Source organism: Chaetodon trifascialis, chromosome 14, assembly GCF_039877785.1.
Source record: "Chaetodon trifascialis isolate fChaTrf1 chromosome 14, fChaTrf1.hap1, whole genome shotgun sequence".
NCBI classification, from domain to species: domain Eukaryota; kingdom Metazoa; phylum Chordata; class Actinopteri; order Chaetodontiformes; family Chaetodontidae; genus Chaetodon; species Chaetodon trifascialis.
Window position 1 is genome coordinate 13,914,887 of NC_092069.1, and position 22,234 is coordinate 13,937,120.

Sequence of the window (22,234 nt, forward strand, 5' to 3'; positions counted from 1 at the left end):
AACTGTCTGGTGTAACCAAAATGTCCACACCTTGTGCAAGGTTGTCAAGAACTTCTCTATCTCCAACTTCACCCTTTTGAACAACCCACATGTCCAGTTGTTCTCACGCCTTTCTGATGAATGTGCCACTTCTCCACTTTTGTGTGGCACTCTCATCAACATGTTACTGCCTCTGTCCTGTTTTCACAAGAATCTCCACGGCTGGAGGTGCCCTCACTGCTTCAGGCCCTGTTAGTGGTCCTATTGCCTCTGCAATTAAGGCCTCCTGTTTGAACTGGTGTTCAGTTTCAAAGTGAAATAACACTTGACACAAAAACAAAAGGTAGTAGGGGGTTGCTGGAGGTGCTCGCCTCCCCACCCTTATGTTCTAGGGTGTAACTAATACTGCGTGGTACAATAAGATAGAGCATTGATGTGTTATTCCATTTGTAAACAATGCAACTCATATTAATCCATGGTTTTTGCTGGCTCCATCCATATCTGTTCATACTTGTCCATTAATAGTACAGAGGGGCGAAGCCTCAGTTTCTTCAGCAGTTATGCACAAGACTCAAGCTACATTAGGTCATTTACTATGGGCAGAGGGACTGGCCTTAAAGCTGAGGGTATAATGAATGTTTGCTGCTCTTTTGTGTCACTGTCTCTTTCCGCTTGCTGTCGTCCACTGGGCATTGTCTGTGTAAAAGAGCACAACAGTCTTTTCTATGTCTGTCTGACTCACCCTCCCGCATGCACGCACACACAGTGGAGTCAGGGGTGGGGGGTGGGGGATCAAAGGCTCTCTAGCACATACCACACTGATGGAGAGCAGATGCAGGGAGTGGGCTGCTTCGCCGAAGTTGTGCTTGCGCAGTGTGAGCGCACATCTATGTTTAGGAGGAGGAGTCAAATGTTACCAGGCAAGAAGCACGCGGAGCAGAGGGCCCACTGCGACGAGCTCAATTGCGCAGTTTGGACTGACAGTGTGAGCAAATGATGACATAAGAAAGACAAAGCCACCGTTAACTTCCTCACTGCGCCTTTGCATGTCAGAGTTTCAATGGGAGCCAGGAGACTACACCAGCCGCAGATTTATTGCTGGTTTCTCCCACAGCTTCAAACCTTGTGTCATTTACCAGCACAGGATGATGACACTGTTTTTCAAGAACTATGAACACACCACACGGGATAGAAATGACAGACTTGTAGAATAGTCACAATTGAGTCAGAGTTCCTCATAAAAATGGAACGCAAACAGCTTATTTTATTCAGATGAACCAAGACAGTTAAACTCATGACCGTATATTAGGAATCAGCTGTGTAATAGGGGAGCGTGGTGTGTGCATAATGGTACAACAGCAGCCTCCAGCAGCAGCAGCAACAGCAAGCTGAGAAAAGCACTCCCTGTTTTATCCAGTTAATGACGAGCATGTTGAAGATACAGCTGCGCCTGTTCCGTCGCGACGTTTCCATGAAGGTAAAAGCCAGATCTCCAATCAGCTGACTGCAGCATGACAGTGTGGGAGAATGTGAGGAATGTGCTGATCCCATGTTGCTCGCGCCCCTCACCTAACCCCCCCGCCACCCCAACCAGCAGCAACAACAGTGCTGTTGTTTTTAAGGCCTTTTTAACATGCAAAAGATGAAAGCAAGAGCTGTCTGTCCAGTCAAACCCAGTCACACGGAACCTGTATTTATTCTTAAACAAAACAGAAAGCTGGCAGAGGGAAAACAAAATCACAACCATGGCACATCTGGGCTTACAATACACTTTCACACTCGGCCACTCGCAGCATCAACAAGAGACCACAACAGTGCCCCCCCTCCCAAAACACACACACACACACACACACACACACACACACACACACACACACACACACACACACACACACACACACACAGCCAAGTCAAAGTCCTCTGTAAGCTTTTGATTGTTTCAGCTACCAGTTGCACTCTCACTTCCTTTCAATCGTCTTACTGATGGGAAATATTTTGGAAAAAACTCGTGCAGGAGCGGAGAAAAGAGTCTCCTGTGATGAGGCTTTAACAGCATGTTACCATCACGGGAAACTGGTCACACCCCAAATGTTCCATAATTGAGGCAGCTCGATGGCAGTTTCACTGTCGGCTTACACAACTTACTACAATAACACCACTGTATGACAAGCATGTTTATTGTGTCCACGTAAGTCAGACTAATATTTCCCCACGCAGAACATACCGCCGGCAAAGGCTTCCTGAGAAGAAGCTTTGTAATTTCTCTCTGCTCTTTAAGGTTTTTCAAAGCCATGAACCATTTGAAATCACAACTAAGGTTGTGTGCTGCCCCATAGTGGTAGGGACAAAGAAGTACAGCAGAGGGAAAAGAAACAGCACAGGACACTGCACAGATTATCAAGCATCCCTTTTATTAACATCACCTGTTACAAAAAGAACAAAATCTTCAGTGTTAATGAACTTAGCAACAATATAGCGAGTGTTGATTACAGATGATATGGGACGCTTATTCCTAGAGTAGTTGCAGTAGGATTAAAAACCTCTAACACTGTTGACCTGGCCTTCTCTTTCCACAGCCAGGGTCACAGGCTCCCTTCTCTCTGGAGCTGCAGTACAGACTTGACTACAATTTGTCCATGCGTCTCCATAATTACAGTCACGTAGTGACCCTTCGGATATGCTGAGACCCCTTCTGATCTCCCTTCTCCCACCCAATACTGAGCCAAGGTATGCATGGAGCTATGAATTAATGAATGCACGAAGATGCACAGTTTGTGATAGTTTTCTGGTCAGGAGGCAAACAGAGCAACAACATAGTGTATTTCAGCAGGTCCTAAGTGGTACACTTAAACAATACATGTCTTTAAGTTAAGGAAAAAAAAAAAAAAAAGGACTGAAAACCCAAAGTTTGGTTCATCAAGTTAGAAATCTGTATCACTGCCCTCTTTTTGACAAATAAACAACAAACTACTGCAGTATTCAAAAGGATTTCATTGAAAAAATACAGGTGTTTTAAACAGAGGAATGGTTGCCACACAGTTTGAATTATGCTGGATGTCATTTTAAAGTTTAGAATAAAAATTAACTGGTGATGCTGCAGAAGAAGAGGAATGTGGTGGGAGCAGAGTGGTGTGTTTTGGTACAGTGTCTGGAGTGTTTGGAATTAACAGTAACCTCTGTCTGCTCCCTCATGGCCAACAGTGAGACTGGAAGTGGTTTGGCCAGCGCCTTGGCCACAGTCAGCCTACAGTACAGGTGAGTTGACGGAGGGTGGGGAAATGGGGGTGGCTGGGTGTGACAGTATGGTGTGACGGTGGTAGTGATGCGACCGAAGGTCGAAGGTGGTCTCTGTAGTGCAGTCCGGATGGCTGCATGGGGGTCTATCCTCCTCTCACTATACCTTGGGCAGATCTTTGTCAGGCTCCTGGAAGAAATCACAAATGTAGAATGCTCACACTCAGGACTTCAGGACAATGTTACTATCATGTTGAATTAAGTGTTAAGACCAGCGCAGAAGTGGGCCTTACCCCTTCCTGTCCCTTGGCGAGTTGCCGGCTGACGGCTTGTAGCAGCTGCTGCAGTTCTCTGACTGTTTGGTTCAGTCCTGCAGTCATTTTCTCCTTTCTATCAATCTCTTCCTGTCAGTGACAGAATGGCTGGTTAAGAGCACAATGTAGCCATCTAATGACTGCGCACACATCCAAACTGGCCCAGAGTCTTACCCTCTGTGACGTCAGACTGCTATTCTCTATCAGCTCATCAGCATTGTCTGTCACTTTTGAGAGCTCCCCCTGGATCAGATCAAGAGACTGCTGGGCCTGGATAAAGGACCCGAAAGTTACACTTGTTAACAATGGACCTGGAACTGGAGTTGGATCCATATCAGCAGCATAGTAAACTATAATATTACCTTATACAAGTCACCAGCCACCTTTTGCCTCTCATTTTCTTCAGTCTCCAGTTTGGACAGAGTCTCAGTGAGCTGGGTTTTCAGCTGGAATCAAAGCAGACACTCAGCAAGTGTTCGACAGCACATTAAAGCTTCCCAATGACCCTTTGTAAACCCTAGAGTCATCTGCCAACAGTTAATGTGTACATTAAAGTGCTCAACATTTGCACAGATCTAACAGTTTTCACTTGTCCTACTTAGACCATGTCCAAACCAAAAATAGCACCGTGTAAAAGAGTGCACCAGGGTATGTTGGTGTGGGCTCGTTGCTACAGGTACCGGCGAGATGAATCACTATCAAGGAAGTCCAGTTTGAGGAATACATTCATGTTTTATGGCTTATCAGTTGTGATAACAAAGTTAATGATACTTTGAAACAGGATTTTACAACTCTGGAAGGTTAGCGCTGCTGCAGTCATTTTTCTAGTGTCGCCATGATTGCAAGATGAATAGTATAAATACATCACCACCTCGCCAAAGTAATCTACCAGGAATATGCACTTGTACATACCTCATTGGCAAATGCATTGTTAGCAGACAATGTAGCAATGTGTCGCAGCAAAAGGCCTTATTGTAATTAATCTGGAGGCTACATTTTGATAGTGCTATTGCTGGTCCAAACACAGCCAACACATTGTGAAAAAACGACTGACCGCTAACACTCCACAGAGGCCATAATGGTGACATCACGCGACATCGAGACAAAACAACAGACAGGCAAGGTTTGTCAGAAAGCTGAAGAGGGAATAATAGTGCGTAGCTGAAGGCATGGAGTAAAATTATAGCTGAAGATGGACAAAGTGGAGCACGTTTTTTGACTCTGCAGTGCAGAAGGAGGGCAAGCTGACTAGTAAGCCATTTGTTATATGCCTGACATGTGAAGTGGAGTAACAGTGTAGAGAAAGGAGAGTTAGTCTTGTAACTGCCACATAGTGTGAAGGGGAGTCATCATTCTCAACCTCTAATTTTTCTTGCTACTTTACAAACTTCCTGGCTCCTATAATTAGAGCAAACACCCTTGAAGTTGAGGTTTGAGAGAGCACGTTCACTGAGGTTATGGATGATGACCCGCAGTTGCAGAAGATGCGAGAAGCCCCCGTCCTGTGGCAGTCAGTGCAGAGCCACTGCTGAATGCAATGAGAGAGTTTTTTAAAAAGGAGCTCTAGCTAGAGGTTGAGCAACGCTTACCAAATTCAGCTCCTCATTCTGTCTGATAGCTTCTGTATATGAGCCATCGAGTCTGGTCTGCAATTCAGTCAACAGATCTTTGAGCTGAAATTAAGTTTGAGATGATGTGTTTAATGGGAGTCTGTGGGAGTGGGGTCCAGGACAGCACTACTAGCACACAGTCTACTCTAGTCTTGGCAGAGCTGCGTAGTGATAAAGCACAGAAACCTGTTGTGCATAACTGTAAATTACCAAAGGATGTTTATTAAGTTAGTCTGGTAAGTCATTGCTAGAGCTGACAATGTGAAGCATGTGTACTTTCACTTTAACAGTATGTCTCCTTTTTGTGCATTTCAAGTCAGTCTAGTCACAAAAACATCAGAACAGAGCACCATGAACATGATAGTGACAGACAACAGAGCTCATTCTTTTGCCACAGGAGGATGAACAGCTATGACATGACTGAGGATCACCACTGGCTGAGGACGTCATGTTTCTGGCTCACCTCTCTGACCTCCGTCACGTAGGTGGCACTCTCATGCTCCGCCCGCTCCAATTCAGACTCCAAGTGCTGCTTTTCTCGTCTCAGCTGCAGAGCACAGCAGAGGTTTAGAGATACTTATGACTGGGACAAAACACAAATTAAAAATGGCAGAACCTTTGAAGCTTGAATTACAATACTTAGAGGTGTGTGATTCAAGAGAACTGACATTTTCCAGCTCGGCTCCATCTGTTAGTCTCTCAATCTCTTGCTCCAGAGCTGCAACCTTCTGGTTCATCTAAGGTAAAACAGGAGAATGATGCAATGAAAGGCCCACATGGTGCAATGATATATCACCTCAGTGATTGGCTTCCTGCTAAACGTGAGCACATACCTCTCTGAGCTCTCCCTGCGATAGCTCCAGCTTCACTCTCCAGCGTGACTCCTCCTGCTCCACGCTGCTCTGGAGGCGCTGAAGGATACCCTCCTGTGGACGGAGCAGGAATGACAGCTCAGTTTGGCAAGCAACTCCACCACAGAACCACAAATGTTAAAACAGATCTTATCTCACCGTCTCTGCCAAAACCTTCTTGTATGTCTCACAATCTTTCTGTAGAATCCTTTGGGTTTCCTCAGCTTCTTTCAGCTTCTCAGCCAGTGCCTGTCAGAGGGAAACATTTGCAGCTAAAGATACCTTTGCTTTGAGAGGAGATATCCTCCAATTTAAATTTCTACTTTATTTACCTTAGAGTCCCCTGATGCAGGGGCGGATTGTGCAGCTGAGCTTTCAGCTACTGCCCTCTCAAATGTGTGGAGCCACTCCTGGTGGTTCTAGTAGTGAGAGAAAATGAAGAGCAAAGAGAAACCTCATTGTAAGTTCATGACAGGAAAAGAAGTGCAATGGAGTATGAAAGATATTCAAAGCACAAGTTGCATGGAGGTAAAAATCCACATTAGCCATACCTGTTCACTGGGCAGAGGCACATTGGGCAGAAGTCTGTGCAGAACATCTCGACACTCGGCCTGAGACACTGCCAGTGCCACCTGGTTCTCCTACAAGGCGGTGGGAGGGGGCAAATAGGACAAAGAGAGGAGAGGAGATTTAGGATCAACTGTTCCAATAATTCAGTCACTTCGAAGACAAGGTCCAGTGGTCGTCAGAGCAGATGCAACCACCACCTTTCCTTCTTCATCTTCATTTTCTGATTAAAAAAAAAATCAGTCAAGATCAAGTCGTCCATTGAGATGCCACAATCAATTTCACATGAATGATTCATTTAACATAATCCTAAATAATGATTAGAGAGAATTAGGATAAACGCCATCTTGTTCCAACTTCCAATTACCCCGAAAGCCATCTTTCAACAGGCCACAACCACACCAAGTGTCAACAACCTCAGATTCAGAGCGCATCACATGCTCCTCCTGCAACCAGAAACACATCAATCTGCTTTCATGATATCGCACAAAGTACCTTGAAACTCTTCCATAAATAAAAAAAAGGTAGCTATCAGTCCTCCCACAAAAGGCAAGCATCATGCACTGTCACTCTGAGGCCTAAAGGGAGAACGTATGCCAAGCACTAGCCAGCTGGCACTCTAACCGCTATTCACATTGACACACTGTGTCACACAAGGAAGCTCTGAGACGAGTGTAGAGTCGAATACAACCGGCATGCACTGACAGTACACAACAGCTGCCAAGGAACTCCCTGGCTCAGCAAAGAGAAGGTGCTTTCTACTGTACTCAGATGGCAGGAGAGCAGCTGCTGTGCTGATGGTTCAGCATATACCCTTCCCTTAATGTAGGGGGAGGAGGGCAAAAATATGCACACATCACTGTAACTGGTAACAGACCAGCTATGTGGAAGCCAGACTATGTCTACACGAAGAGAGCTACAAGAACTACACTGTAGATTTTGCTTTACATCTAGTTATACACTTGTTTGTGTACTGATGGAGACCAAAGATGTTTCAGTTGTGAGGACAGAACACAGAGAAACATAAGAGGCACTGTTCGTTACAAGTCAAATGATCACGCCCCTTTTCAAAGGGCACAAACTGCAGTAAAATCGAGGTGAATCAAACTGATTTTCATGATTATCTTGTGATATTGACAGTACAGATGTCACAAAGCAGAATGGGGTGGGGAAACATGCTAGAAATGAGTCACATGATAGGAGGACAGAGAGCTGCAAAATGATTACCATGAATCTCAAGCTAATGACATCTAATGAAATCGTTTCTATTTCACTGCACACTCATTTCCAAGCATCAGCCTGAGCTTTGGGAAGGGAGAAATCTTTTATAATTCAGAGCTAAAGCAAAAACGCATCTGCTAAAGAAACCATTCAGCTAATAATGTCGGAGATTCTGAAGGGGAGCAGCAGAGTTAAACAGCTCAATGTACAGCCAATTGAAGACTTGAGGCCAAACAACACTGAGACGGACGAGAGTGAGGTAAATGAGTATGCAGCTTTGTTATGGATGAAGGTGGAAAAAGAAATTTCACTGGGTCAATTATGGAAAAAAAACAACAGCATTTTGGGGGGATGCATCAGATTGGAACTAGAGTGAAGCAGACTGAGGTGGGGTGGCGAACCTTGACAGCTTTGCTGAGTTTCCCTTGAAGCATGGACTCGGTGGCTGACAGAGCTTCCATTGCACTCCAGTTTTTCTCCCGAAGCTCCTGTTTTGGTCAGTTCCAGAGAGATACTACTTTCAGTTCAGCCTCAGGTAAAATGCATTCAGTGAACCCCTCAAATAAAGACTGGTAGAGTAAAAGAACAAACCGAACGCATTTCTAATCTTAAAATTACGACTCTCTTTTCAGCCGTGCTCCAACCGCTAAAAATAAGCATGAACGAATAGCCTCGAGAGTCCCAGTCTAGCACCTCGTGTGGGTTAAACCAACATGCACAGTACACCAGATTTGTATAGAAACAATGGTCTGTGAGTACTTTCTATTCACATTAAAGTAATAATGTCGAGTTTTTTACAGTATAGACAAAACTGAAAAAACAAAAGTCCACATAAATACAATCAAATCAAATATTCCTCTTTTGAAAATAAAAGGTAGGCGAGTTTCTGATGCTCTGAATCACCCACAAGCACAGACAAGCTAGCTGAAACAGTCGTGGCCAACGGCGAGCATAACAAGAGTAGGCTGGAAGCCCTGTTATGCAACACTCAGCTAAAGCAATCCAAATCAAAATAGACATCTGTACTGATGTGTATAATCATGTTGAGAACACAACCTTGGCTAAAGAGAGCTTTCTATTTGGCGTTCATCAAAAAAATGTATCAAAAATTATTTAAAAGAAACAACAAAAAAAAAAAACAGAATGCAAAACAAGGGAGGCTAAGTGGCAGTGGACAACAGGAAGTATGGATGTATGCATTGTGCAACTCCAGTGTGTGTGTGTGTGGGGGGTGTTGTGGAGTACCACACGAGGGGGAGGGATGCAATGTCACGCAGACCTTTGGATCAAAGCAGTTACTGGTGTAATATGGGTTCAGGTCATTGCTGTAGGAAACCTACGTTGTTCTTCTTCCTATGAAGCTCCAGGGAGTCCCTCAGCTCAGCCAGCTCACCCTGCAGATCTGAGACCTGCTTCTCCTTCTCTGACAACCTGAAAGACAACAAGGCAACCACTCAATACCAACGCATGTGAGAAATATGTATGTTATATGTTCTCATATGGCAGGCAGCATTACTCACGCTGTCAAAAGCTCTGGGCTTGGCACTGCTGTACGGGACTGCTATTTGTGGAGGGGAACAAGACTCAATTAAAACTAGGACGGAACAAGAGTTTTATCTCTTATGACCCAGATAACAAAGACAGAAAGATCAAACTTTAAAACAATTCAAACAGGAAGAGTTCTGTCTGATCTGAATCACATATCCCTAGTCAAAAGAACCCCTTTCTTGGTAAAATCTTTTATAGCTGAACGAATCCTCCTGATTCAGACCATAAAATATGTCACACTTGCACTTTGTAGTGAGCACTTTACCTGTTGATGTATCTGCTCCATCTTCTCACTCAGCTCCTTAGTCCTTGCCTCCAGCTCAGCCTGCAGCATCTGGATCTCCTGGTCCTTCGCTTCTAGCCTGTGCGTCAGATGTATTCATCATTAGGCTGATTTGTAAGGGGCTATGCTGGAGGACTGCATGGCAAAGTGTGTGTTTGTGTGCGTCCATGTGTCTTACTTACTGAGCCTGGAGTTCTTGGAGCTGGGTACCAGAACTGGTCAGCTCTTCTGGCGTCTCCTTCTGTCTCAGCTGCTCCATCTCTGCCTGCAGGGTGGCCAACTGCTGTTCCAGAGCCTGCGAGACAAAAACTGCCTCAGACTGGAGCTCAAACTGGGACAGTTCACCAACAATACAAGGAACAGCATTTGAAATGTGCAAACGCAGTCTTTTTTTTTTTTTTTTTTACTAGAGAGAAGCCCACACCTCAGCTGTCTTCTCTCTTGCTGAGCTGCTGTCTTGTGCTGCCTGTAGACTCTCCTCCATTGATTTTAGCTTCACGTCCTTCTCTTGGATCCTATAAAGCAAAGTGAAACCAGGGTTCATCACAGCCTCTCGTGCCAAGTCAGAAAAGACTTAATAGTTAATAGGTCCTGGAGGCTGTCAACGAATATTCTAAAATCAAATATATATCCGAATACATTTAACTGTGGAAGTTAATATTCCAGAGTTTCTATTGTCCAGAAATGACTGGCTTTTTTTTCTTTTGCTGGGAAGATCAGTGAAGTCCAACATATTTAAGGCTCTCTGGTCATAATGTGAAAATATTTTGGCTCTACATGCCGTTTCCCTCGCTGCCCTCTCTCTCTCTTAATTTATTTCAACAAAACCGGAGTTGGTGATTGTTGGAACGGTGACAGATGACCGAAAAAGGTTTCGGTGAGTTTTATTTTGTTGCTGTTGTGTTTTAATGAAGTGTATTTTACGATGATAAAATTACTGCTTCTGTGAATAGAGCCTGGTGGCTTTGGTGAGAGTGACCAGCTGTTCCTGGTTAAACGGAGCAGATCTTAGTCTTTAACAAATAGCTTTGTGTCTGTATGGACACTTGGAATAACAATCTGAGCCCGTCAGTGCAAAAACAACCAGATGGATTATGTTTTTGGCCAATTCTGACAATTTTTGGTTTTCATGACGTGCAATTGTGACTTGACTAAAGTGGTTCTACTAAAGGTATTTTATCCCTCTGTGTGTCTTTGTATGTTGTGGATTGGGGTGAACAGAAGGACTTCATACTGCTACAATGTCATGCTCCCTGAATACCAAATCAACTTGACTGATCTTACTGGCTCTGGAGTGCTTCCACTGTCAACTCTGATGATGCCTGTGATTGGAGGAAGAGATCATTTAAAACAAATTAATACAAGACTAAGGTGGAAAAGACACAGCAACTCTTTCTTATGAAAGGTTTTAGACAACTCGCCTGTTCTGCTGTCTTTCTCTTAACGGCCTCCATTTCTTGTTTTAGTGCCTCGTTCTCTTCTCTTAGAGCCTGCATCAGGGAAAGACATGGCGTTGAGATTTTTTTGTCGATTAGGGATTGTGATTACAAGGCAAGCAGCGAAATGTATGGTCACTTAAAGTATGCTGATGTGAGCCAAACGTGGGCATGTGTGAGGCAGCATGTTTTCAGATGTTTCCGGAGGCTTTATTAGCTGCAGCAGACCCCTTCTAAACCAGAGTAAACACACACCTTGAGCTCTTCCTCCTTGTTGGCCACCTCAATCAGCCCTTTCTCCAGCAGGCCCTCAACGGTTTTCATGTTCTCCTCCTTCTCCCGAACACTGGGCAGGAAGCAGACTTTTAGAAGGTCATTCAGTAAATGATTCTGTCTATAAGTTGTATAGACAGAGCAACACGTCTAACAAACTGATGAATCCAAAACATGTACTTTTCACACACACCTCTTCTGGAACTGGTCCAAAGCCAGTTGGGAGGCTGTCTGCATGGGGAGAGTCAAAGGCAAATAGATAGAGAGGGAGTGTCAAACAGAAGAACACACAAACACATAAAGTGCTTTTAAATTTCAAACAACAGTCAAGGCACAGAGCCGACCTGATCAGAAATCTGTGCCTGCAGATTCTGGATCTCCGCCTTCAGTGACATGTTCTCATTGTGTAAGGCCTGCAGAGCCAGGACAGACAGGAAAGACAGACAACAATGCTTACTATGCCATGGCAACTCAGATTCTTACAGACAATATGTAGTCCGAACAATGACATAGCAACTCATAATTCTGTCTGAGATTTATGAAACTATGAAATCAATTATATCCATTTGGCATCTGAACTCCAAATATCTACAACCCTGATGAAAAAAAGTTGGCATGGTGTAAAATGTAAATAAAAACAGAATGCAATGCCATTTCTGGCCGGGTGGTGTACAAAATCAGAGGCCTAGAACATGTTTACCAAATTCCTGCACACCAATGAATCAGCACAAAATTAGTATATGAATCTGTAGATGAAGTGCTCTTGTGACTGTACCTGCATTTTAGTTTCTCTACTGGCCCCACTGCTCCTCTCTGCGTTTAGAGAATCTTCTAGACTCTTCCTCTGCAACTCTTTGTCAGCCAATCTGAATAGAACATGCAGAACAGTTGAAAGAGCACGCCATGAATGGCTCAGCTGAATCAGTTTTAATGCAATCAGTATGGCTGAAAAAGGTAAAAGAGTATTTCTCACAGCTTCTGTATCTCCTCAATGTGGGAGACATGGCTGGCCTAAATGAGAAGACAAGATATCTTATTAGCCTACATACATCTAATTCTGACCAAACATGAAAACGAGGTAAATGAGATTGACAAATATACCTGTGAAGAGATCTGGGCCTGCATGCTCTCATTCTGGGCCTGAAGACCTTTGTTTTCACTCATAAGTTCCTGTTAAACACAGGCTGTATTAGTGTGTTGCTCTGCTTCACAATCCATTTTGCATCTCAGTGTGGAATCAACAGGCAAACATGCACTATGAAATGGACTACTTCAAATTTTGATGCTGATTGTTTTGCGTGTGATGCTGTGGTGGTTCACCTGAACCCGGGACTGCAGTGAGTCATCAGGCATGCTGTGCTGGGACATCTCCATAAGCTCTATCACTCTCTGCTCCAGCCGCTCCTTGGCGACCATGGCTTCAGTCAGGCTGCTGTGTAGGGTCTGGATCTCCTTGTTCTTGTTGTTCATCTCCGTCTCCGCTGCCAGCAGCTGGCTGTGGAGCTCTGCGCCCACACATACACAGACATTTAGCTGCTGAATGTAACTGGACGATTCATTTTGATGTTAGTTAGGAGTCAAAAGGAATCACATTTTTAGCGTGACATTGTATTTTATTACCTTGCTTTGAAGCCTGAAGTTTCTCTCTCTCAGCGTTGACATTGTGGAGGAAATTCTGCAGCTCTTCCCAACGTCGCTTAGCGTCCTGCAGTTGGGCCTGAGGATGGAGAGATGTATTTGGTGAACACTTTCCTCCCACACATCATACTAGAAAACAAGTGCTTAGAAAACATTATCAGGGCTGGCTTGAGTGGGAATCCTACGCTTTGGAGTGTACTGCCACACTACACTGGGTAAGATAAATGAAATCAATCCAACTTCTTTCCTCTCACAGTCAAGATCATTACTGTAAGGTCAAAGATGAAGGTTGATTTACCTCAATTTCTATAAGCCTGTGATCCTTTCTGTCTCTAGATCTGTCAAACTAAGTTAATGGATAGTCCAAATGACAAAGTATTTTGTGGTTTGTTTGACTGACCCTTCTAGTCTGTGCAATAAAGAAAACCAGGTCTTCTTTTCTGAAAATCTCAGGAAATACAGGAAAGGCTGATCTGGGTGTCTAGCAGGAAAAGTGTTGTTTATATACAGCACAAAGCCTCAAACATTCCAGCTTCCAAAGCCAACACAATCCTTCTTACCCTGGTTCTATTTCCCACACCCCTCCCGAGGACTTCCACTACAACCTCCTCCCATTTCCCCGATAATGCTACCACACCCGCCACACAGATTTGACTGCACAGCACTGACCAGGTTTTGTACAGCTCAGTTCATTTTTGTCTCAGCTGGGGAAAACTGAAGCGCAGGCTAAATAAACACATTGTGCATCTGGATTAGTGTACCTCCAGCTGGGACACGTTCTGCTTGTAGCTGACCTCCAGTGACTTCCTCTGGTGCTCCTCCTGCTGCAGCTTGCTGTTGTTGTCTGCCAGCTCTTTCATCAGGCCAGCGTACTCAGAACGCAGCTTGTTCAGCTCTGCTGAATTCCTATCAAGCAACATACGCACACAAGCACAAATGAGTGATGTGGAAATGCTTCATGTGCCATTATTGTGGGATGTTAACCTGCATGTTGGATTTCATATTATATAACTGCATGAGGATGGATCTCTGCCATAATGTTAGTGACACAGGTAAAAGAAATGGAGGATTATGTTGAGACTGGAAGTTTGCAGTGTTTCACCAAGCTGAACAGGTGAGACATGTATGAAACTCTAGAAAGCATGACCAGTAGGATCTTATCTAATGTAGTGACACACTGACTTGCTCTCCATCTGGTTAGTGGCAGAGCTGACTGCGTCCCTCAGGATGCCATTCTCCTGCTGCAGTCGAGTGATCTGGCTTTCCAGCTGCTCCCTCATCTGCTGGAACTGAACAACAACAATAGGATTCAGTCACCCTGCAGCCTTAAGAAAAATACCAAAAAGTCTGGGTTCCTTACCATTTTTCAAATTCCTGATTATCCCTACAGTATTGATGACATAGAGTGAAATATATGAAACTATCACGTTTATCTCCATACTAACCTTTATCTGCATGGTCTGGAGCTCCTGGTAGCTGCCCTGTGCTTTCGCCTGCATGCTTCCCAGTTCTTTCTCCATGGCTGCACGCTGGTCTCTCATTACGGCCTCCACCCTGCCAGTCTTTTGCTTCTCTACCTGCAACTCCTGAAGCACAAAAACAAGAGGGTATATGAAGCTCTTTGCTGAAGCAAATGGAATTATTTCTGCAATACAAGAACAAGTTGGGAATAAATCATTTATCTAGACCTGGCTGAGCTGTTTCACTTTGTCCTTGGCAATGGAGGCCTCCTCCTGCAGGGTTGTGAGAAGTCTCTCTCGTTCCTGTGCAGCTGGGTCAAGTCTAGCTGCAGACTGGTGTTGAGACACATGTCATTAAAAAGCAGGCAAGACAAGTCCAACTACAAATACCAGGTCTCCTGCCAAATGCCAACAGTGTGAAATGTCACTTGTCAAGAACACCTCATTCAAACGCAACATATAATCTCTCACTTTGTGCCAGGCATCCAAGGCATTCGGGCTCTTCTCTCGGAGGAGAGCCATCACACTGACGGCCTCTGCTTCTGACAGAGCCAGGCTGGACAGACCAGACAGCAGCTCCTTCAGCTTCACCTCTGTGTTCTCTGTTAAAAACACACAAGAGATTGTGTGGCTGGACAGTCGAGATGTGGTTGCAAAAAGAACGAACGACTGGATCAGACTTGGGCTTTTCTCCCACTTACCTTTGTCAGTCTCATTCTTCTGTTTCTTGCCACTCCCTTTGGATGGTACATCATCATTGTGTGCTGCCTGATGGTTGGCAGATGCTGCTGAGTCAGCCAGAACATGGGCTTCATCTACTGGATTTCAGAAAAACTGGTTGATTCCAAGGCCAAAAGTTCAGGTTTCAATATGAGCACACGTCCTGACATTTTAAATAAATGTAGACATAATTTAATGTAAGACCATTGTAGCATCATTACCAGGCTCAGTCTTCTGCTTCTTGGCCGAGTTCTTCTTCTTGCCACTGGCAACAGTGGGGGCTGTACCATCCAGAACTTTGGTTTCAGCCACAGTGGGAGCCTCCTTCTTGGCTGGAGCTGGAGCCTGCTCGGCCTTAACCTCTGGCTGCTGGTCATCCACTGGAAAGGGAAAGGTAAAAGGAAGAATACTGTCAATCTCCGCAAGTCTGCCTTGAGACTGATGATAGAGGATATTCAATTATCATTAAAGCTGTTGTGCGAAACCTCATAACTTGAGGATGTGACAACTATGGCTAACATTTTGTCTCACGCTTTTCTACCACAGAAACTTAGGAGGAATTAATTAAATGAAAGAGTGAGCACGTTTCATGTTTTGCAACAGAAATAAAGTGATACATCCCACTTTGAATTGGCTACTCACCAGGCTCTGATTTTTGTTTCTTCTTCTCCTTCTTCTTACCAGAGACCTGAGGAGGTGTCTGAGCCTGAACAGGAGCCTGAGTGGCTTGGACCTGGACCTGGACCTCAAGCTGGGGAGAGGGAGGGCTGGACTGTTTGTTTGCAGCCAGAGGCATCTCTGTCTTGCGGCTGGCCGGCTTTGAGCCGTTGACTTCTGGCTCCTCAGAAGAGGGGGCTGTAGCTGCTGCTGCTGCTGCTGCAGCAGCAGCGGCAGCGGCAGCAGCAGCGGCAGCAGCTTTGGCAGCTTTTTTCTCCTTCTTCTTTCTCTCCCTCAGACCAGCAGGAGCTTCTGGTGACACTGAAACAGGCACATAGGCAGTAGGTGTTGGTGGAGAAGGATCTGGTGTCACCACTGGTGTAGGCTCCTCCTCTACCTCCAGAGTGGAGCTGTTGGCACCATCAGCCCCATCAAAATCCCGAAGATCCTCTTCCGACTCTCCTCCACCTCCGCCGCCTCCTCCGCTGGCACTCTCCTTCTTCTTGCTCTTCTTCTTTTCGTTCTTCTTACGGGTGTCTGGCTTGGATGGTGGCAGCTTGAGGTCGCGTTTCTGCCTGGCCAGCACCTCATCATAAGAGGTTTCCTTCATGAAGAGCCAGAAGAAGAGGAACATGAGGGCGATGACCAGGGAAGGGGCCAGGATGAGCAGGTACTGAGAGTCATAGATATCCACCGCCATTCTGAGGAGGAGAAAGACACACACAAAAAAAGATAATGTATGTGTGACATTATGGTGACAGATTTCTTCCAACGAAAGCAACTGCTAAAGACTGCAAAGGAGGTGTTAGTACATCAGCAGTGTGGAGAGGGTGCTTGTAAGAGGGCTCTTAATGACACCCTGTCCTCTCTTAGCGATATGATCCAATTAGATAACACTACCCCAGCTACACAGCTTAACATCCTCCCTTCCATTATATACAGTTCCAGTCAAAAGTTGGAACACGCTTTCTCGTCCATTTGTTTTTCTTTATTTATCATTTTCTAGATTGTAGATAAATACCGAAGACATAAAAACTATGAAAGACTTGCGTGGTAAAAAAAATATAAACAAAGAAAAATATGAAATTTATTTCACATTCTTCAAAGAACAGAATCTTTGCAAAACAGTGCAGTTTTGAATAAATTGCCTAAAGTGTTACCAGCAAAGCAACCCAACACCATCACACCTCCTCCACGCATCACAGTCAGAACAACACATGTAGGTACCATCCATTTACCTTCACTGCCTCTCAGTAAGACATTGCAGTTGGAACCAAAGCTCTCAAATTTGGACTCATTACTCTGCAACACAACTGATGGTCTCAAATGCATTAAGATGGCAAGTAATTTCACTTATCAGCTTTTGATGAGGCACACCTGTTGACTAAGGAGCATTCCAGGTGACTGCCTCATGAAGCTGGTTAAGATAATGCCAATAGTGTGGAAAAACTGTCATCAAGGAAAATGGGGTATTTTGAAGAATGTAAAATATATTTTGCTTTGTTTACCACATAATTACGTATTTGTCCTTTCATAGCTTTGATGTCTTCAGTATTAATCTACAATGTAGAAAATAATGAAAATAAAGAAAAAACATTGAATGAGAGGGTGTTCACACTTCTGAGAGAGTAAGGAGTACTACCTGACACTACTCAGTAAGCAAAGTTATTAGGAGAATAAAAGCCACCACCTTCACTCACATTGTCTTAGACAGGGATAAAATAGGTCAAGAACATCAGATGGCTCACTGTCTCATTTAGTCACTTCCCTCCTACGGCCCCCACAAGGACGACATGGTGGTATTCTAAACTCATATCAGGATGGATTTGCAAGAGGCAAAAATACACCCACATGCAAGTGTCACCCGCTGAGGTCTGCTGCAGCTGCAGGTTGGCCCCTGCCTGCTTCAAGCCAAGGAAGAAGAGGTTCCTCTTCCATTGCAGGAAAAGTTCACAGAGTCAAGAGGCCCAGAGACTTCTTCAGTTTAGCATCTGCCAAAGATATTCTTAGGAACTACGTGTTGTCTCCTCAAGGCTACACAGTGAGAATGAACTGGGGTGGAATCAATGCAGATAAAGCAGTAATAATTTGAGACACAACGCTCACTAAAAGCCTCTAAAGCCAAACCGACTATAAAGCATTATTGTCATTTCTGGGTATGAATTATGCATATATGACACTACTGGCTGCACGATGGCTGTTAAGATGAGGTAGACTTATTTGTCATAGCAACAGTTACTCATGTATTTTACACATAATGAATATCAATCAATGCAGTTTCTCAGCCAAGTAATCTGATTAGAAGAAATGTTCCAACACTGCCAATAATTTCAACGAAACATTATCAAAAAATACATCATATTTGTGTGCCAGCTGTTGGGGTGGGAAAGGAGCTTGCGATTTTTTTTCCTGATCTTCCTCCTCCATGCTATTGTTTCTATCTTTGTTTTTTATTAAACACTTTCCCAGTTAAAACCCTTGATGAACATCCCTAGAACACCCTAGATGCCATGTTTAACGTGGCAATCACTGAGGTGGTGCTGCAGTTTTGCAAGAGTCAATAATAGCGCTAACAATTTTGATAAAATAAACAGAACTCTTTTCAAACAATTGAGAGCATCTCTTCAAACCAACACACAACAATGTCTTGTGCAAACTTACACGTTCCTTACAAAAATAAAACCAGTTTTGTTGAGCCCTGAGTGACGACAACAGCATTGTGTAGTCAACTGACAGTGAGTGACCTGACGTGCAGCACAATCCCATCCTTCACCCAAGATCTGTGGCAGTAACATAGCGTAGGAGTCAGCGTCGTAGAGCAGACCTCTTTAGTAAGTTGGATTAAGCAGATTACCCATGATAATACATTTAAGAATAACTTTCCACAGCAGGGCTTTCAGAGGACTGGCAGGCTTAGTCCTATAGTGTAACGTTGACCCCATTTCACTCGCACCTCGAAAACCTCCCATTATGTCTTCCACAACACACAAACGTAACAAGCTTGTTATAATGTTTAATATTTAACTTATCTTGCTCTGAAAGATTATACTGCCTTTCAAGCACCAAGCTTTTCCTCAGAGCATAAACTAAAACACTTATTATGTAACACTTTTGAAACCATTTTTTAACCGTCTTCATTATATAATATTTTTTAAAGAGCTTTGACCTTGACAAATACACCTGATTGGCTGATCTTGCTAGGTGATTCGGAATGTTTTCCTCATACATTCCTCTGATGTGTTTGTATGGCATCTGCGTCAAAGAGCTTGCATTCCTCCACAAAGCTGAGGGGCAAACTCAGAAAAAATATACTGGAGAAATACCTGATGGTTTAGAGAACACTGAGCAAACTATGCACAGAGTCAAAATGCATCCCATGATTTGAACATATTAGCCTTTACTTGAGAGCTCTTATTCTCGACTTGTCTGCTGCATACTTTTCCTACCTGTGACCTCATTAAAAGATGTGTCATTCATAATGGACAGCAACATATGAGTAGAGAAAGCACAAACGAAGGCCAACGAGCAACATGTCCAAAAAAGCACTGTAAGTGTAAAACCTGGACATGAACTACCTCAGCCAAGTTAGACCAAAGGCATAAAGAAGCCATAGTACAGGATGTGCTTCATAAACAGCATGGGTGAACTGGGAAACAGAGTTTTAACCCCTACCTTTCAGTGTCCACCTTATCAGGAAATTCTTTTTTATGTCACAATCAATGCATGTTCCAGGAAACTCCCACGTCAGAAAAAAACGAAACTGTGAAATAACTCTTAAAGCAACACTGCTTCTATGGGTGGAGTAAGTGGTGTAAAAGTTTGGAGCCTGCTTGCTTTCTTTCAGTCTCAGAGTGGAAGGTGCATGAGCTTCCTTGTGCAGCCTGAGCCTTGTCGCAGCATCAAAATGAGCCCGTAGGACAAAGCCCTCTCGGGCTGTTGGCTCTCCGGAATCTAGCCACTTGGCTGGCCAGGCCTCCTGATTTGGCAGGCCCGGACAGAGAGGGAACTCCTGATAACTATCAGGCCCAAAAAGCAGCACGAACACTACTTGTAAACCAGGCCATGCAGCACTCTACATTTAACATCTTGAAGATTGCAACAACTGACGAACAAGCATAGAAATTTGGAGGTAGTTAAGTGAAAAACCTCACTAGATTACATAACACAGTGACCACAGATGTCATTTACAACATGAAAATTAAATGACAAAATTGCTGAAAATGTTATGATACAAAATTTCTTATCAGGTGATAATATTGTTTATAACTAACTATACCGGTACTGGAAGTGCAAAGGTCACTAAATCTGCAGTTTGCACACTGGAAGTCACTCCACCTCTTTGTTTTTTCTTCAATACTGAGACCACTTTCAGATTATGGAACTACTTTTACTCTCCAGTGACAGTATCTTTCATCCAGAAAGTTGCAGTGATTGCAGGTAATTAAAAGTATTCTACTCTATAGTGATAGGTCGGCCAATGGGTAGATTCTGTCTGAACAGTTAAGCTGTAAGGATAACAAACTCATAATTCACCATTATCTGTATTCCAGCAATAAACTACACAGAAAGTAACTAAGCACAGAGTAGGGCATGTGGTTATACTGGAAATAATTAACAAGTAGGTCCAAAAAAATAAAATGTATTAGGCCTCTGAAACTGTCAGCCCTTCCTGGTCAGGGTGTAACAAGGAAACTTGAGACTACGGTACATATCGAATCAAATAAAGCCAAGACGCTGTAGATAAGATCTTATCTACAGATGGACCTCTAGGGAAAATGGCAACAGGACTAATCTGACTCCGTGACACAAGAGAGAGGAGGCTCAGCAATACATATATGGACTCTTGGACCAAAACTTCTCAAAGTGGGACCATTGACAGTCATACAGCCATATCTTAAGTCATCACCTCACTGCAGTTATAGTTGCCAACATAAGGTGTCGTTTAAATTGATGTACCAGAAGTAAGCGACTTGTCTTTGAGACATAGTGTTGTCCAGCAAGTCGCCTCTCCATTCAACGAGGGCAGTCCACTATGGTTGAGTACCAAATGTCTCAGCGTGCTAGGTCATGTCTAGTCATCGGCCTTGTGCAGACTACTGAACAAAGATACGTATTGGCAGCTGCTCTTACACCAAGAAAAGGCAGCTTGTGGGGACAGCCTGTCATCAGAGCAAAAGCAGAAGTGATCTAGCGTTAATCGCCCTTTGCTAACTTAGCCCAGCTAGCTCCTAAGTCACACGTTACAGTCAAATGAACCAGAGGGGAGAAAGGGGCATACATGTCGACGTACTTCTCCAACGTGACTAGCAAAAAAGGCGAAGAAATGTCCTTACTTTAACAGTATGGCCTCAATAGTGACCTGACCATGGCTACAAGTAGTTGCTATAATTACAAATTATAAATAGTTAATTTCATACTAGAGAAGGCATGTCGCCACTCAAGTTCGCCTCACTGAGTGGTTCGAGCTCAGCACTATCAATGAGCTAGCTAACACAAACGTTAGCCAACTAACACGGGCCAGTTCTAACGTTAGCCGGCCAATCCAATTATTAGTACAGAGGAAGTCACCGGCGACACAAGTGACCAGCTAAAACGTGAACAAGGACACCTAAGTTTGTTTCTCCTTCACACTGAGCCCATCTGGAGGCGTGGACCTCTGCCTCCACGGGCCTCGTCTCGCTGGTGACCCAGCCTCCCTCTCTCCCGAAATCTCTAACCCGGTCTGCTGTTTCATTCTTCCGTTCAAGTCCTGAGGGCCGTTTCTAGGCCTGGGTAAAGAGCTTAGCTGTGCTAAGTCTGGGATGAACGGCCCTTTGACAAGAAATAAAAACGATATGGCCACAAACAGGGGCTCGCAGCATACCTGTAGCTTCAGCTTGCTGTTCCCTCAGCTAGTGGTGTAATGGCGTTGTTCTGCGTTGACTCTGACAGACTCCGGACTTCCCGGGGCAGCTCCAGCCTGGCTTTCTTCTGCGCTATCCGTCAGACTATCTCCTGTTTCTGGTTCGCGGGGGCGGGTCATAGGCAGGCTGCTGGGAAACGCTTGTTTGGTGACTCGGGCCATACCGTCCAGAGCCGTAATTACGTAAGGAAAGGAAAGAGATAGCCCCGCCTTTTAGAGACAGCAAGGCTTGGTAAATCTATCGAGCGACGAGAGAGCAAAGAGGGGAGTGGTCACTGCACTTCCAACACCATAAGACACGCGAGTACAAAAAGTACTTTCATATTTCTAGTACTTCAATATTTCGATGGGGACTTCCAGTTTATTTGTGGTGTCTAGTGACCTAACCACATTTCTTTTAATTTCTTATGGTGTCAGCACGTCGTTGCTTCAGGAAATGAACACATATTTTACAATATTTTGCATGACATTACCAAAATTGGTGGTCTAGTGTAGTTTTTAATAGCATGGTCAAAAAGACACAGATGGACAATGGAATTCA

The 22,234-nt window shown here is 44.1% G+C and overlaps 1 protein-coding gene across 8 annotated transcripts; it reads right to left on the reverse strand.

Moving 5' to 3' along the window:
• Positions 1–2,371: 2,371 nt before the first annotated feature.
• On the reverse strand, positions 2,372–21,908 carry ktn1 (kinectin 1). 8 transcript variants are annotated; one of them, XM_070978485.1, is made up of 36 exons: positions 21,655–21,878; positions 15,777–16,492; positions 15,356–15,514; positions 15,116–15,232; positions 14,886–15,016; positions 14,643–14,747; positions 14,400–14,540; positions 14,137–14,243; positions 13,716–13,860; positions 12,937–13,033; positions 12,637–12,821; positions 12,418–12,486; positions 12,290–12,327; positions 12,092–12,182; positions 11,661–11,729; positions 11,510–11,547; positions 11,299–11,389; positions 11,029–11,097; positions 10,892–10,929; positions 10,032–10,122; positions 9,790–9,902; positions 9,590–9,686; positions 9,297–9,334; positions 9,117–9,207; positions 8,178–8,264; positions 6,540–6,629; positions 6,321–6,407; positions 6,148–6,237; positions 5,971–6,063; positions 5,806–5,874; positions 5,601–5,684; positions 5,117–5,200; positions 3,890–3,973; positions 3,702–3,797; positions 3,507–3,617; positions 2,372–3,403 (listed from the first exon to the last, which is right to left on the reverse strand). In XM_070978485.1, exons 2-36 carry the CDS (start codon positions 16,489–16,491, stop codon positions 3,374–3,376), a joined length of 3,840 nt encoding a protein of 1,279 aa, XP_070834586.1. In that variant the 5' UTR covers position 16,492; positions 21,655–21,878; the 3' UTR covers positions 2,372–3,373. The 8 variants fall into 8 exon arrangements, with proteins under 8 accessions (XP_070834586.1, XP_070834584.1, XP_070834585.1 ...); XM_070978483.1 differs by having other exon boundaries at positions 9,297–9,337; XM_070978484.1 differs by having other exon boundaries at positions 9,297–9,337; positions 15,116–15,229; positions 21,655–21,811.
• Positions 21,909–22,234: the final 326 nt, after the last annotated feature.